The 13,462-nt window shown below is 34.9% G+C and overlaps 1 protein-coding gene across 1 annotated transcript in view; it reads right to left on the bottom strand.

Moving 5' to 3' along the window:
* Nucleotides 1–1,677: 1,677 nt before the first annotated feature.
* Nucleotides 1,678–13,462, bottom strand: part of KAT2B (lysine acetyltransferase 2B) — a gene marked incomplete at its 5' end in the record, with an annotated part of 44,428 nt that continues 32,643 nt past the window's right edge. The window contains 10 exon segments of the mRNA XM_040550431.1: nt 1,678–3,723; nt 6,230–6,314; nt 6,408–6,471; nt 6,735–6,774; nt 7,546–7,660; nt 9,815–9,818; nt 10,699–10,741; nt 10,744–10,803; nt 10,806–10,839; nt 12,508–12,618. Of these exon segments, the coding sequence (XP_040406365.1) occupies nt 3,530–3,723; nt 6,230–6,314; nt 6,408–6,471; nt 6,735–6,774; nt 7,546–7,660; nt 9,815–9,818; nt 10,699–10,741; nt 10,744–10,803; nt 10,806–10,839; nt 12,508–12,618 (750 nt within the window).

Below are 13,462 nucleotides of genomic sequence, written 5' to 3'. Positions count from 1 at the left end.
GTCAGAATTGGCTGTTCTTTTTGCAGGGTTTCCATAGTTGGTAGTAGAGTCAACTGTGGGCATACTGTGAGCTAAGGTACTCCTCATCTTACGCAGTATAAGCATGATTAGAAGCAAGATTGTCAGTTGTAATCTGATTACGTAGCTAGGATTCTCAAAAGTATCAATGAGGGTTGGCTGGTACTGCTATGAACATAAGCTAACTAGATAGGAACAAAGCAAAGTAAGTTAAGTTTATCTGTGAATGTTGTAAAGACTACTTCCTCACTCCCCACAACTGAGCAAACTGCAAACACTTCTTGACCTCTTTGCTGTTAGGAACTTCACTTGCACATGAAGTCCAGAATTATGCCTTTACAAGAGGAAAACCTGCCACATCTGATAACCACTTGGTACAACAGTTGGCAGGGAGCTAGAAAAACACTATTAGAAACCATCCGACAACATTTCAAGGTTGCATAGCACTTAAACTGGCACTTTCTTTCACTTCAGAAACAGGAGCGTTAATGGATGCGTCAATAGAAAGAGGAAAACTGCATTCAAAATAACTGGGGAAGTACGAAACTAGATGTTGCTCATTTGTTTTGCAAGACTGCCTGTCTCACCTGTCCTACTTCAATAGGTATAAGAGCTCTTTTCTATAATAAAAATATAATGATTTACTGGTTTACTGGTAACTTTTTAGATGACTGGCTCAGCAGCTCTAATAAAAGCTGCGTCTACTTGCAGCTTGAGAACATCCAGTAAAAAAAAAATCAAGTAATAAACAGCCTTTGGAGGTTGGTATTAAAATTTAACCTCCTACTGATATCCTAAAATTCTAGTTATTGTTGTTACTATCATCATTCTGAAACTGCCATTATCGAAACTTAAGCAGAATGATAATAACATCAGTTGTTTTTTTAACAAATGTCTGCAACAGCTGTTTACTAGGCATTAAAAAAAATGATAGGCTAAGCAGCCCAAAGCAAATGTATTTATTTTTGGATAAGTTTTGAAGAATCACAATTGTAGAAAGGATTCTGAGTCTAGCTCCCATCTGTTAACTAATATTCCTGGAAGTCTCTAAGAAAAAGACTGCCTTTTTTGAATGCTACTTTCTGCCCTCTGGACTGTATACTTTGTGACGTGGCACAAGACTCAATCTTACTGGAAAGAAAAAAATCTTTCATTTTCTAATTGTTTGTCAAGTAGTAGACAGATGCAGGTTTTAATTGCAATATGCAAAATTCTACCCTCTGAGTAAACTAATGGTCACAGTAGGTAAGTACATGTTCAAAACAGACTGTTTGCTTCTGTGTGTATCGTATGTTGGTAATAAAAGGCCCTACTGGACAAAAACTAAGCAAGGGCATTGAGACTTTTTGAACAGATAAATCCCCAAATTGCTTGAGTTGTTAAGGAGACTGGAATAACAGCACTGTAGTTCAATTAACGTGAAGGTGGGACTGCTTGCAATATTTGGAATCTTCACAGCTTTCCCTACTTTGCCAGCTCAGCGTGGTACACCATAGCCAGTTAAGTGCTCCCAATGAACTTATGGAATAATTTCAAGGGTGTGTGGAAAATGATTGATTGCAGTCTTACAGCTTCATGGTGCTCCACTGTGAAATTGTTTGAGTGTATATATTTATAATGGAAGAACTAATGGGAAAAAAAAGAGACCAAAATAAAGTAGGGTTTTGTACATATATAATTTAAAACTATTCTGTACCAATACAATATATTAATTTTACAAATGTAAAATTCATCAGCTGTTAAAAGCATTTGCAAAACCACATATCCTACTGTAACTTTATTGCACAGTATCTATGAAAATATTAACTCTTAAATTAGAAAACGTTTCAATATAGAAGAGACAATCTGATTGAAAGACAATAAGAAAATCTACTCTGAAAATAACAAAATTTCACAGGATACCAAGCGTAACAGGTGCATCTGTAGGCCCAATCTACAAAAAAAGGATCATAGCATCTGGTACTGGCTATTAAAAAAAACAACTCACTGTACCTTAGTTATAGATCCAAATGTAGGTCAGACTAATCTCATGTGAAACACTGTTGCAATTCTAGTGTTAACATTTTTGAATACCTTATATACTACATTTACTACTTTCAGGTAGTTTCTGACATCTACTTGCTGTATTGATTTATGACTTAACATTGCACAGGCCTTTTGCAGGAATAAATTCCTTGATGCAGCATAGATGTTTTGTTTTTCAGCCTTATAATTATTGAGTTTTACCAGTGTATCATCTGTAAATATAAAACACCAAGAATGAGAATTAATTTTGTTTTTCACAAAACAGTTATAGGTTATAGTTACAAACTCTAATTAGAAAACGTCAAGTGACAACTTTTTGGCCTATATTGACGATCTTCATTAGGAAGTTAGGGGTACCTCTTAAAATGTAGTGTAAGCAGCAAAATATATATATTTTATATATATATATATATATATATATATATAACGTGCCCAATTTGAAGAGATGCTAACATGAATTGTAAAATGTTAATATGCTCCTGGGTCTAAATAATCACAGTTAATAAGTATTTACAATAAAGCTTGGTAGAAATCCAGTTTACCACAGAAGCAAGTATATAGGATAGAAGCTGTCATACACTGACTTTTGTGTACAATAGTCTTATCTTTGTTGAATAACCTAAAGAATTTATCAGTGAAGAGTAGTAAATGGGGTGGATCATGAAGTGCATCATAATCTAAATCTTCTTAAACCAATTAAAATTAAATCTAGTATAATTACATTGGAGTCTCTGAAGTTATTTTGCGTACTTATGTCCTGCATAAGCCAAGTCATTATGACATTACGTATCTAGCCAGATATTTTTATTTATTTTTTAAATAGTGGTTATGAGATTACAATTTGCAGGTTATATATTTATCAAAAAAAGAAAAAGAAAGAAAGAAATAGAAAAACTTGCATCTATCAAAGGTTCTTTTTTTCAGAACTGGCTACTTTTATCTCACAGCTGCTCAACCAGCTGAGTATTTTATTTTAAAAAACAATATATTATAAAAAGACTCTATAATGAAAAGAGTGTTTCAGATGTTCCCTCCCCCTCCCCCCACTGCTGTTCTTTCTGACTGTTTTCTTTTTTACTGGAAAAAAAATAATAAAACTTTTCAAACAGGTACTGCATTAGGTAAGCTATAACATTCATTGCCCTGGAATTTTCTTCATATTCCCAAACATTTGCAATTTCCCATACTTTAAGGATTTTCTGAGGCTGTGGCTGGTAAACATATGAACATATGATAATGGACACACAAAAAATTTTCAAAAATTAAATATATTAAAAAGCATTTTAATAAAATAATTTTTGTAACTTCAGTATAATACATGTTTGCAAAACTGAAAGGGTTTTTAAAAGTGCTAATTATTAAACAGAAGTTTTTTGAAACTTTTTGAAAAAAAAGTAGTCCCAAAACTGATATATAATGGTTTCCTCTGCCCATGATGTAGGCACACTGATTAGTTGTAAAAAAAAAAATAAAAAAAAAAATACTGTCACTTGTCAATTAATCCAGCTTCTTTAATTTTTGTATAGAAGAATTTCTCCAGTATATTGGCACATTTGTAGTATTCACTCTCAGGGGGGTTGTACTCTCTGCAATTTGTAAAGACTCGCTGCAAGTCTGCCATGAATAATTTCTTAGACACGTAGTACCTATTCTTGAGTCGCTCACTCATTGTTTTGAGATCTGTACAGGAAAAAAATAGATTAACAATGTTTGATTCAAATATTCTTGTATGCAATATCCCTTTATATTGATTTGTCACTTGACATAAAATGGCAAAGCTATGGTTTAGAATTTCTAATTGCTTTAATGGTTTGGTCACTGTTTTAGCTTCAAAAACATCAGTTGAGCCCCTGGAACTAAGTAATATTTTACTATAAAATTATTTTGTGTAGAGCTTATTTTTCCTTCTTTAAAAGATTAAGGATTCATTCTTTTCTGTTCTCATATTTGTCTTGAGTTTCCTGTGGGTATCAGGTGTCCCTAACTCTCCTCTAACTGCTTTGTGAGGCAAAGCTGTTGTGAACTCTGTTGGAAGAGGCTGGAGGAATATGTAAGCAAAGAATTTAGACATCGCAAAACATGTGTTAACTGTTTCTGTGCGAACACAGGAGAGAACAGACATCTGTCTGTACTACAAGCAGTACAGAAACAGCTGAAACAGAGAATTTCTGCCAACAGATACTGGTAGGAAGCAGAGACTAAAGACCTCCAGTGCAAAGGAATTAAACCTTACAACTTAGTAAAGTTACAAAAGTGATCTATTGAGTTATTATGATGTCCTGACTATTTCCCATGAGGTGTGGTTTGTTTTTTTAAAAGGAGATTTCACTTTGGTAAAATAGAGAAAACCCTGTCATACTGACAAAGAGCTTGCTGGATGCTCTGCAATACCTCTGACAAAAGAGTTTTTATTAAAAGTTTGCTGAATGCTTTTCAGATACCTCTTTGAATGATATACAACTTGCCACTTACTAGTGACGCATGTTTTTTTTGCAAAAGCAAGGGTTTAATCAGCTGCCATTAAGTCCGAAATGTAGGTGCCTACATCTAAACTGTATGCCCATAGTCTTGAACCAAAAAGGCTGTTCAGCCCACCCTAAAGCAGACATTGCCTGGCTGATCAGTTACGCCACTCTCCTTTACAGTAAAAGTATGGCTCCTCCTCTCAAATACAACTTTCATATTGCAGATGGACAAGTAAAAAAAAAAAACAAACCCCACAGTACTTATTGAAAATAAGTAGCTAAAAGAACACTTAATACAGTGTGTTGTGGTTTTTTGTTTTTGTTTGTTTGTTTTCCTATTTGAAATTATGTCTGAGTGATTTTTGTACAATATCTGTATGCTGGCAGTGATAGCAGAAAGAAAGCAGAAGTTGATCATGAATCAAAATGCAGGTTGTGCTGGGTTCCTTAGCTGGAAAAGAAACAAAGGAAAACTAAACCCAAAGACCTCAACTTAATTCTAAAATGAGAGCTGCTTCCCCCACATCCAATGTAATAAATCTGAGCCAGAATAGGATAGATAGCATTCCTACTTCGAATTTGTCAATCCAGGCAGCAATTTCTTTGTATTTTTTCCAGTGGTTACTGAAAGATACATTCAGATTAAATTGCCATCTAGATCTAGTCTCTGCTCAGGAAAGCGGAGAAAGAAAACTCTGCCAAGGGATGGTAATCAACATTCTTTTTCTTCATTGCTAGAAAATATGTTTGTGTCAGGGATACAGGAAGCCAACTGCTATTTTATGAAGTACATAAATTGGTATATGCAGGGTAGGAGTCTATACAAAGCAACGTGAACACTCCTTCACAAATAGATTGATAGAAGTCTGCAATGAACTTGTGTTTCCTTCTCTAATAACATTAAAAGCAATCAGAAAGATGGAGGTATTTTATAAACAATGCAGGTACACCAAGATTCAGTTTAAACCTGCTGCAATAACAATCAAAACAAGTATCTGTTTAGAACAGCGCTGAATTGTTATAGAAATTACATGACAGACATCAAAAGCAAAGAAAAACGCTATCAGCATTTGTGTACTTCTCTTTGCAAGTAACTTTGCATAAAAAATAGCTGTATGAAAAAAAAAAAAGAATACAGACAACTTTGGCATATCTAAAATACAAAGATAAAAGTTACAAGAAATGATTCATATAATCTGTTGAACAAATATTCTCCTGAACTTAAATTGAAGCAAGACCTTTGTTAAGGGTTAAATAGAAAACCCTGGTACTTTTGAAAAGGCGTTCTTTATGTGATTTAGAAAGTTTTAATCTATTTTTCAAAGCAATTCAAACACTCAGATGTTCCTGAAAGTTTGCCAAGAGACTTTTAACATACCAGTAGTTAATGCAATCACCAGTTACCCCACATATTTGTACAACTCATAAACCAGCTAAATACCAGAGAGTTTGAGCTGACTACATCATTTAAGAGCTCGCTAGGGACTTTCTAGGGTATACTGAGATTTCACATGCATACACCAAGAATGCTTCACAAAGGTCACAAACTAGTCATAAATTTTCAAATGACAGCATTGTACTCTTGGCACTTCAGTGCTGCAAGCTACCCAGCTGCAAGTAATATATCTTTTAACATAAAACAATCAGACTACAATTTGACTGCTATGTCTCTAGTTATAAAGATTTTTAAACTCTATACTTAAAAATGTTAATGGAATTACCCATGGGAAACCTTATAACTTCATAATATCCAGGAGCTTCTGTTCTCTTCACAGGTTCCATGAAGGGCCAAGCGCTTTGATGGCTCTTTGGTAAAGAAAAAAGTAAGGTATCTAATATGGAAACTCTATATTAGAAATCATTTTAAAATCTTTACAGAAGATAAACCAGAACACTCACCTTCACCTGTTGCAGGATAGTTTTTAATGTGCTGTAAAGTTGATCTGGATCCTTGGGCTCTTTACTTGAAAGAAAATATTAATACAAAAAGATTAGCTTGAATCCCTCATCTTCATTCCTGGGATATACTCTTAACTAAAAGCAATTCCATAACTCAAGCATTTCATGGAAAAAAATATATAAAATAAACAAAACACTTAAGAACACATCCCTGGCAGATTGTATATCTATTTTCCAACAGATGGGAGGAAATTTCAAATGACTTTGTTTAACAACCTTTTCTAAAAGAATCTCAAGTCCGCTTCACTATTTTTCACTGTTCAGCACTTACCCTCTTCTTTTCCACTTGGTTTCCAGCCAGTCTCTCCTGTATACCAACAGCATGAGAGATTACATGAGAACTACAGTAGGCCAAAACATTAACTGAGTTATAGCAGCTCTAAAAATATAAGCCATTTCAGCATTGACAAAGTCAAATGGGTTTTGTTTTCATAAAAGGTAGTCCTAATAAAAAACACTACAATCTAGCTTACAGCCCCATTCAGTTTCCTGCATGGCCCTCCCTCCACACTGCAGAAAAGTTTCTAAAATATTCCTATATGAAACACCCATTTTTAAGTGGTGTTTTATTTAAAAGTAATTCAACATGTATTTTTACCACAACCTCTATAAAGAATAAAGATGGCAAAGTTATTCCATTTGATTCCCTATGGACCCAGAAAAAACTGCAGAAAAAACATAGCTGAGGAAACAAAAAAAAGAGATACTTAGATGTTCTATTTCTGTTTTGTCCTGTTCTACGTCCATGTTTAGCACAGAATTCATTCTTGTACAGGAGTGCAGCACATCAGTGGTGACAGAGGGAAATTGCTGACTATATTGTGATACAAATCAAAGAGGGATCTGATGTAAATAAAATTAAACACATGTACATAAAGAATCATCACCCTGGATGCCTACAGGAGTACTGAAGACAGCAAATGTGATGAAAATGCAACAACCTTCACAGTATCAAATTGACAGACTAAAAACAATTACTATTAATCAAAAAGAATATGTGACTATATTAGTATTTCTATTTTTAACCTTTCTTGGGTTGTTCTGCTTCTGTTCTACATTAAAAGAGGTTGATACATACTAATTCCAGGAATGCTTTCTATAGGAATCTGTCGTACTCCATCTTTGAAGCAAGAAAGGCCAGGATAAACTTTTCGAATCTGAGCTTGTTTCCTTTCTATGAGCTTTTTAATGATCTGTAAAAAGCAGCATAGAAAACACAAAGGAGTTGATTCGTTCAGACGCAACCAAGAGGATTAAAGCAAAACTGTAATGGAAAACATTCACATCCCGAACTTATGGTCCCTTATAATCCCAGCTGGTAACAGGGGCAAACTACCTGGCCAAACACTGATTCTGTAGTGAGGTTAGCAAGTCTCCCAGACGCCTACGTAGGCACAGATCAGGAAGAAAAGGAGTCATGGCTTGCTGTACTGATCACAAGCTGCAGGTGCCAGCACATGTAGGGAAGGAAATTTCCTGAAAGCGGTTTGGGGAACTGGCTTTACTTGCAACAGCTGATACTTTTGGACTGCTTCTGCACCTCCTGGTCCGAAGTTTCAAGGCAACATACTGAATGCACATATTTCAATAGCATATATGCTCATATTGTGAAGTTTTAGAAATAACTGTTGGTTTCAAAGCCTCTATATAATCGTAGGAGCTGCTTAGATATCAGTCAGAGATACTCTTACTGAAGATTTTATCTTTAGAAAGTCAAAATCAATGTCACTCTTTGTAACCAATATTCTACTTGTAAATGACAGAAAAGGCTTCCCCAGTCCTGAGGTAAACTCTGTTCGGCTCTGCAATCTCATTACCTCAATTTTAAGCACATTGAGATGGTGCTTTTGATATACACTTAGACATCTACCTAAGTTTTGTGTATCCTGAAAATGTCATTTTCAATATGGTTTACTTTAAAACTGAGTAAACAAATGCAAAATTGTCCAGACCACCACAGAGTCTGAGAGAATTCTTTCTTAGGAAATAGTAAAGATGGATGTATTGGTTAAGCACCTTTACTCACATACACATAGTATATTCTCTCAAAGAAGATGAAAAGAAAAAAATCACACCTTCAACAGAAGTAATAGAAGTAACAAATGTTAAGGGCCTACAGCATGCAGCAGGACCATGGCCACATTCTAGCATAACATAAAAATACCTTCAAACTAGTTGTAAAATGCAGCTTAAACTCATCTTATAATTTAAGAACTCCTGGCTCTTCCTGATTAAATGCACTGTTCAGTCAGTAACATTGATTACTTAAAAGTCAGCAGGTCACAAAGCTTTGTGTAAAGGGATTTTTCATATTTTCAGAATGAATGTAAATTAGCTACAAATCAGACAGGGCAAACTTACAATGGCAGCCATAGCAGCCATAGGCATATACTCTAATTCTTTAAATAAAAGCTTAGAACCCATCAAAAGTTTGATTTTTAAAAGAGACATGACTAATAAAGTCCAATGTCCAGTACTGGCCAATACCACCAACCAAACAAATCACTACATAATCCAGACTGGGAACATTCAAAACTTGTATGTCCACTAATCATCTTCATTGCTTTTGATTTGACTAGAAAGGTGAACATGATAAAATTGCACACTATGAGGGCTATTTCTAAATTTCCTTGGAACAGAAGAATAATAAAGCCTGATCTGTGTTTTGAGTATCAAACAAGCAATCCTAAAATACAGTTCAGAGGACTGTATAGTTATTCTCAGAGAAGATACAATAGCAGTCATAGACCACTGTATAACAGCTTGCTTTCTGATAATAGTAGACATGGGATGTCCAGAGGATCAAGGCACTTCATCTCCAAGGAGAATGTCTCCAACTGATTGGGACAACATGGAATGCACACCAAATAAGAGAGTGAAGAATGTGTTGTAACTTCAAAACTAACTTCAGTTTTTGGAAGCTACATGCTTCCACTGCCATTAGGTATGCCTCAGACAAGCCACTTTAAAAGACTACTAGTCCACTACGTGCCCACCCAACAACATCCCATCCCTGAAGGGAACGTGATAGGTCTGGAAGAAGACTGGGATCTGAAGAGTAACACAACCAAGCAGAATGAGAGGTAAAAATCATGATCTGTGCTATATGGACTTTAGTTATTAAAGCCAACTAATAAGTTAAAAAAAAAAAACACTTGTAAACTAAAATCATAGAATATCCTGAGTTGGAAGGGACCTATCAGGATCATCAAGTCCAACTCCTGGCTCAGCACAGGACCACCTTAAAATTAAACCGTATTTCTGAGAGCATTGTCCAAACACTTTGTGAACTCTGGCAAGCTCAGCGCCACAATCACTTCCCTAGAAAGCCTGTTCCAATGCCTGACCACCCTCTCAATGAAGGATCTTGTCCTAATATCCAGTGTGACCTTCCACAGATACAGCTTCATGCCATTCCATTGTGTCCTATCCTTGGTCACCAGAGAGAAGCAAACTAAACGCATAGCCCTCAGATACTTTCTTTCTGCTAACATGGGCTGAATAGTTCTACTGGACAATGATTGTTATATAAATAAACATTTTCACAGGAAAAAAAAAAAGAATTTTAATAACCTTTGAAAGAATAAAGTTAAACTTGTAATTTCAATTTCTTTAAATACCCAAGAAGGTATTTAAACAGGAAGGTATTTAAACACAACTGGAAATGTCATAATTATTTTGCTAGGAAAATTATGTGATTATATGAAAAATTATGATAGAATAAATAAAAGACACCCCACATTAGCTTCAAAGGGACAACCTGGAACTTTGTTTTTTTTTTTTTGGAGGGGGGGGGAAGGGACTTTCTTTCAAGTAATACAGGACATAGTACAAACACCTTGTTCAAAAGTTACCCTCGTGAACATTAGTGTGATTCAGAGGGTGGGGGGACAGGAAGAAGTCACATATCAGAAACTGCAGAACAATATAAGAAGTCTCAGAAAAAATCTGTTATCTATAATGAATAAAATTAGCTATTAATACTACTCAAATAGCATTACTTTCAACATTTCTTACCCCAAGCTAGTAAGGTAGAATGTAATTCTTAAACTGCAAAATTGTGGCATTGAGACTTGATTAAAGTATTACTAAAATTTAAAATATGCACTCCAATGTTTACAGCACCTAAGAGAAGAATAGAGAAAACCTGACACTAGCTACCACTGTTTCTAAATAGTATTTCTAAACATCTAAACGATGATTATGTTCAGTGATTCATTTCAGCCTTTACCTCTTTTGCTTTTTAATAATAACAGAGAATTCCGTGTAGGGATCCTTGGATTTAATTCACATCCCATTAATGTGGCACCTTCATAATCCTTGATGTAGCCAACGATTTTGCTTTTGGTACTTTAATATCTTTGGAGAAACCCTGAAGAAGAAATAAACTTAAGTTATTATTATGCCATTTTCTTTTAATTTTTTTTTAAATTAGAAAGCTATGATGATTTAGAACTAAATTCATCATAATGTTAAATAAAATACAGATAATATACTGGAAAGAGTTACAGATCAAGGCTCACAGTGCTGCAACACCCCTCCTTATGGAAGTTACTTTATACAAGAACAGGTTAATTGCTTATATATATATACACTATATATAGGAAGAAGAGGGAGGTATGGGAGATAAGAGATGAAGAAAAATATTTTTACTGCAGACACATTTCCAAAACTTTGGCATTTTAATATTAAAGTATGCCAGTCCTGTAAGTCATTAAGCAAGGAAAGTCAATGTTGAAGTCAATGAAACCTTGTCCAAAGATCACAGTAACTTCAAAGTGTCAGAAAAAATATATATATATATAATTTTCACTTTTGTATTCAAATGGAAAAAAATAACACATCCTATTAAAAGTTCCAAAGTTTTATTAGAGTCTCATACAATTCTAGAATAGAAAGAGAACAAAAGTGTTAATCAAGACACTAAAATACATAGTAAGACTCTCACTTGGGCTACATTTATTCTTCTGTTGCAGTGATATCTATGAAACCTCCGTTTTAAAAAAACAACAGCAACAAATAATAATAATAATAAGAGGAACCCAACCAGGATTTCTGCCTCACTGTTTATAATCAGAGGCTTCAGACTTACTCGGAGACTAAGCAACTTCAAATTTGTGAAGGGACATTTCACAGGTTAAAGGAGTCTGTCCTGCACATGTATGATAATAGAATCAAAAACCCATCCTTTAATTCATGTTGAATGCGTAAAGAATGAATTGTACCAGTTTGTGAACAGAATCATAGAATGGCTCAGACTGGAAGGGACTTGTGGAGTCATCTAGCCCCACTCCTGGTCAGAGCAGGTCTCATCAGATCTGCGTGCCTCAGGTCTGTGTTCAGTTTTGAAGACTTTCCAAGAATGAAGTTCCACAATCTCTCTAGGCAGCATTTTCCATTTCACCATCCTTATGGTATAAAAGGTAAGGATAAAAAAATCCTTATTTCTAGTTGCAATTTCCCACGATCTATCTTGTGTCTGTTGCCCCTAGTCCTACTGCTGTAAGATTTTCTCTCTCTGAGAAAAATCTTACTCCAACTTTGCTTTATCCTCTGACTAGACAGTTGATGCTTGTTTTATCTATCAAACCTATTTGACAGATTAGATATCACAATCTTTCTTGCACTTGAACGTCATGCTTCATACCAGCAGGAGCAGCTATGAGCATTGAGTTCGGGTAAATTCTAGTTTGTTGAGGGTATGTATGGTCCTTCTTATACTTCTAGAAGCAGTGAAGAAAGGAATGAAGTCCAGAAGCAGCTAACCTATATCTGACTGTTTTTAAGTTTTATTGACAAATGATAGGCTACATCATGTAGTGATACAATACTCTTATATTCAGATGATTCCTTCAAAATGAAGTGCATTATATGCCAATATGATTATAGAAAATGAACACGTACATTTTATAGACTTAAAATATACACTTAAAATCACACTATGCATTTTTAATCAACTACGTTACTGTATCTATTTGTTCAGTTCAGTCACTGCTAGATGTTGACTTCTTGTGCCAAGTAATTTCTTGGATTGACTTACTTGTTTTTTGAAGTAGCCAATAGCATATTCATCTGCATATGTGAGGAAGTTGAGGATGTTATGTTTGATGTGGTACTCCTTCAGATGGTTCATTAGGTGAGTTCCATAACCCTGTGTGAAACATTTGAGCAAAAATCCATCATGAAGCCTTTGAAGACTGCACATATTAGAAACTGTGGACTAAGAGTTATTACAGACTGGTTTTCAAAATGCAGCATTTCCTCTAGATCCTGTTGTAAAGATTTTGTCATAAGTAACTTGGTAAGCTATACTCAGGATCAAACTGTTTTCAGCCTTGTAAAGGTATCTTTGTGACCCAACAAGGAACAAAATATCACAGCTTCTACTGCCTGATTCACTTTTAATATAAGAGACCAAAACCTAGACTCTCTCTAGGGGTAAAGTGTGCATCTAAAGGGATGCATTGCCCTGGGAGGTGCAACTCAAGGTGCATAATTTTTTTCTTAAGTTATTTATCATCTACTAATAGACATATTTCACCAATAACAGGACTGTGTATGTTGTAATAACAAAGCATCCTTTCTTTGCCACATCACTTCAAATTTGCAAAGCAGTGGGACTGTCAGAATGAGTCCTTCTTAGGGAACCCATTCTGACATGAGGCCTCTATTTTTCTGAGTTATGTGCACCTGCAGAAAAAGCTTCTGCCTCAAAGATTTCATCATCTGAATGGATCATATAAAATGAAATTGTGAAACAGTTATTACCATAATAAGCAGCAGAAATTTATTGAGTCCCCAATCAAATAAATAGCTATACCTTCTGACTGTACACAAGAATAATTTCCATTTTCATTCAACCCAAAGTAAACAAAAGGTTCCTTTTATTCACAGTTCCAAGTAAGCTATAGTGTTGCCCTTCTGCTGTGTGTTAAGAAATGTAAGACAGACAGGAAAACGCATAATAATGTGTTGTTCCTGCATATATTCAAATT

This window comes from Cygnus olor, chromosome 2 (assembly GCF_009769625.2).
Source record: "Cygnus olor isolate bCygOlo1 chromosome 2, bCygOlo1.pri.v2, whole genome shotgun sequence".
NCBI lineage: Eukaryota > Metazoa > Chordata > Aves > Anseriformes > Anatidae > Cygnus > Cygnus olor.
Note: the sequence above shows the minus strand (reverse complement) of the source record. Positions and strands in the feature narration are given on the sequence as shown.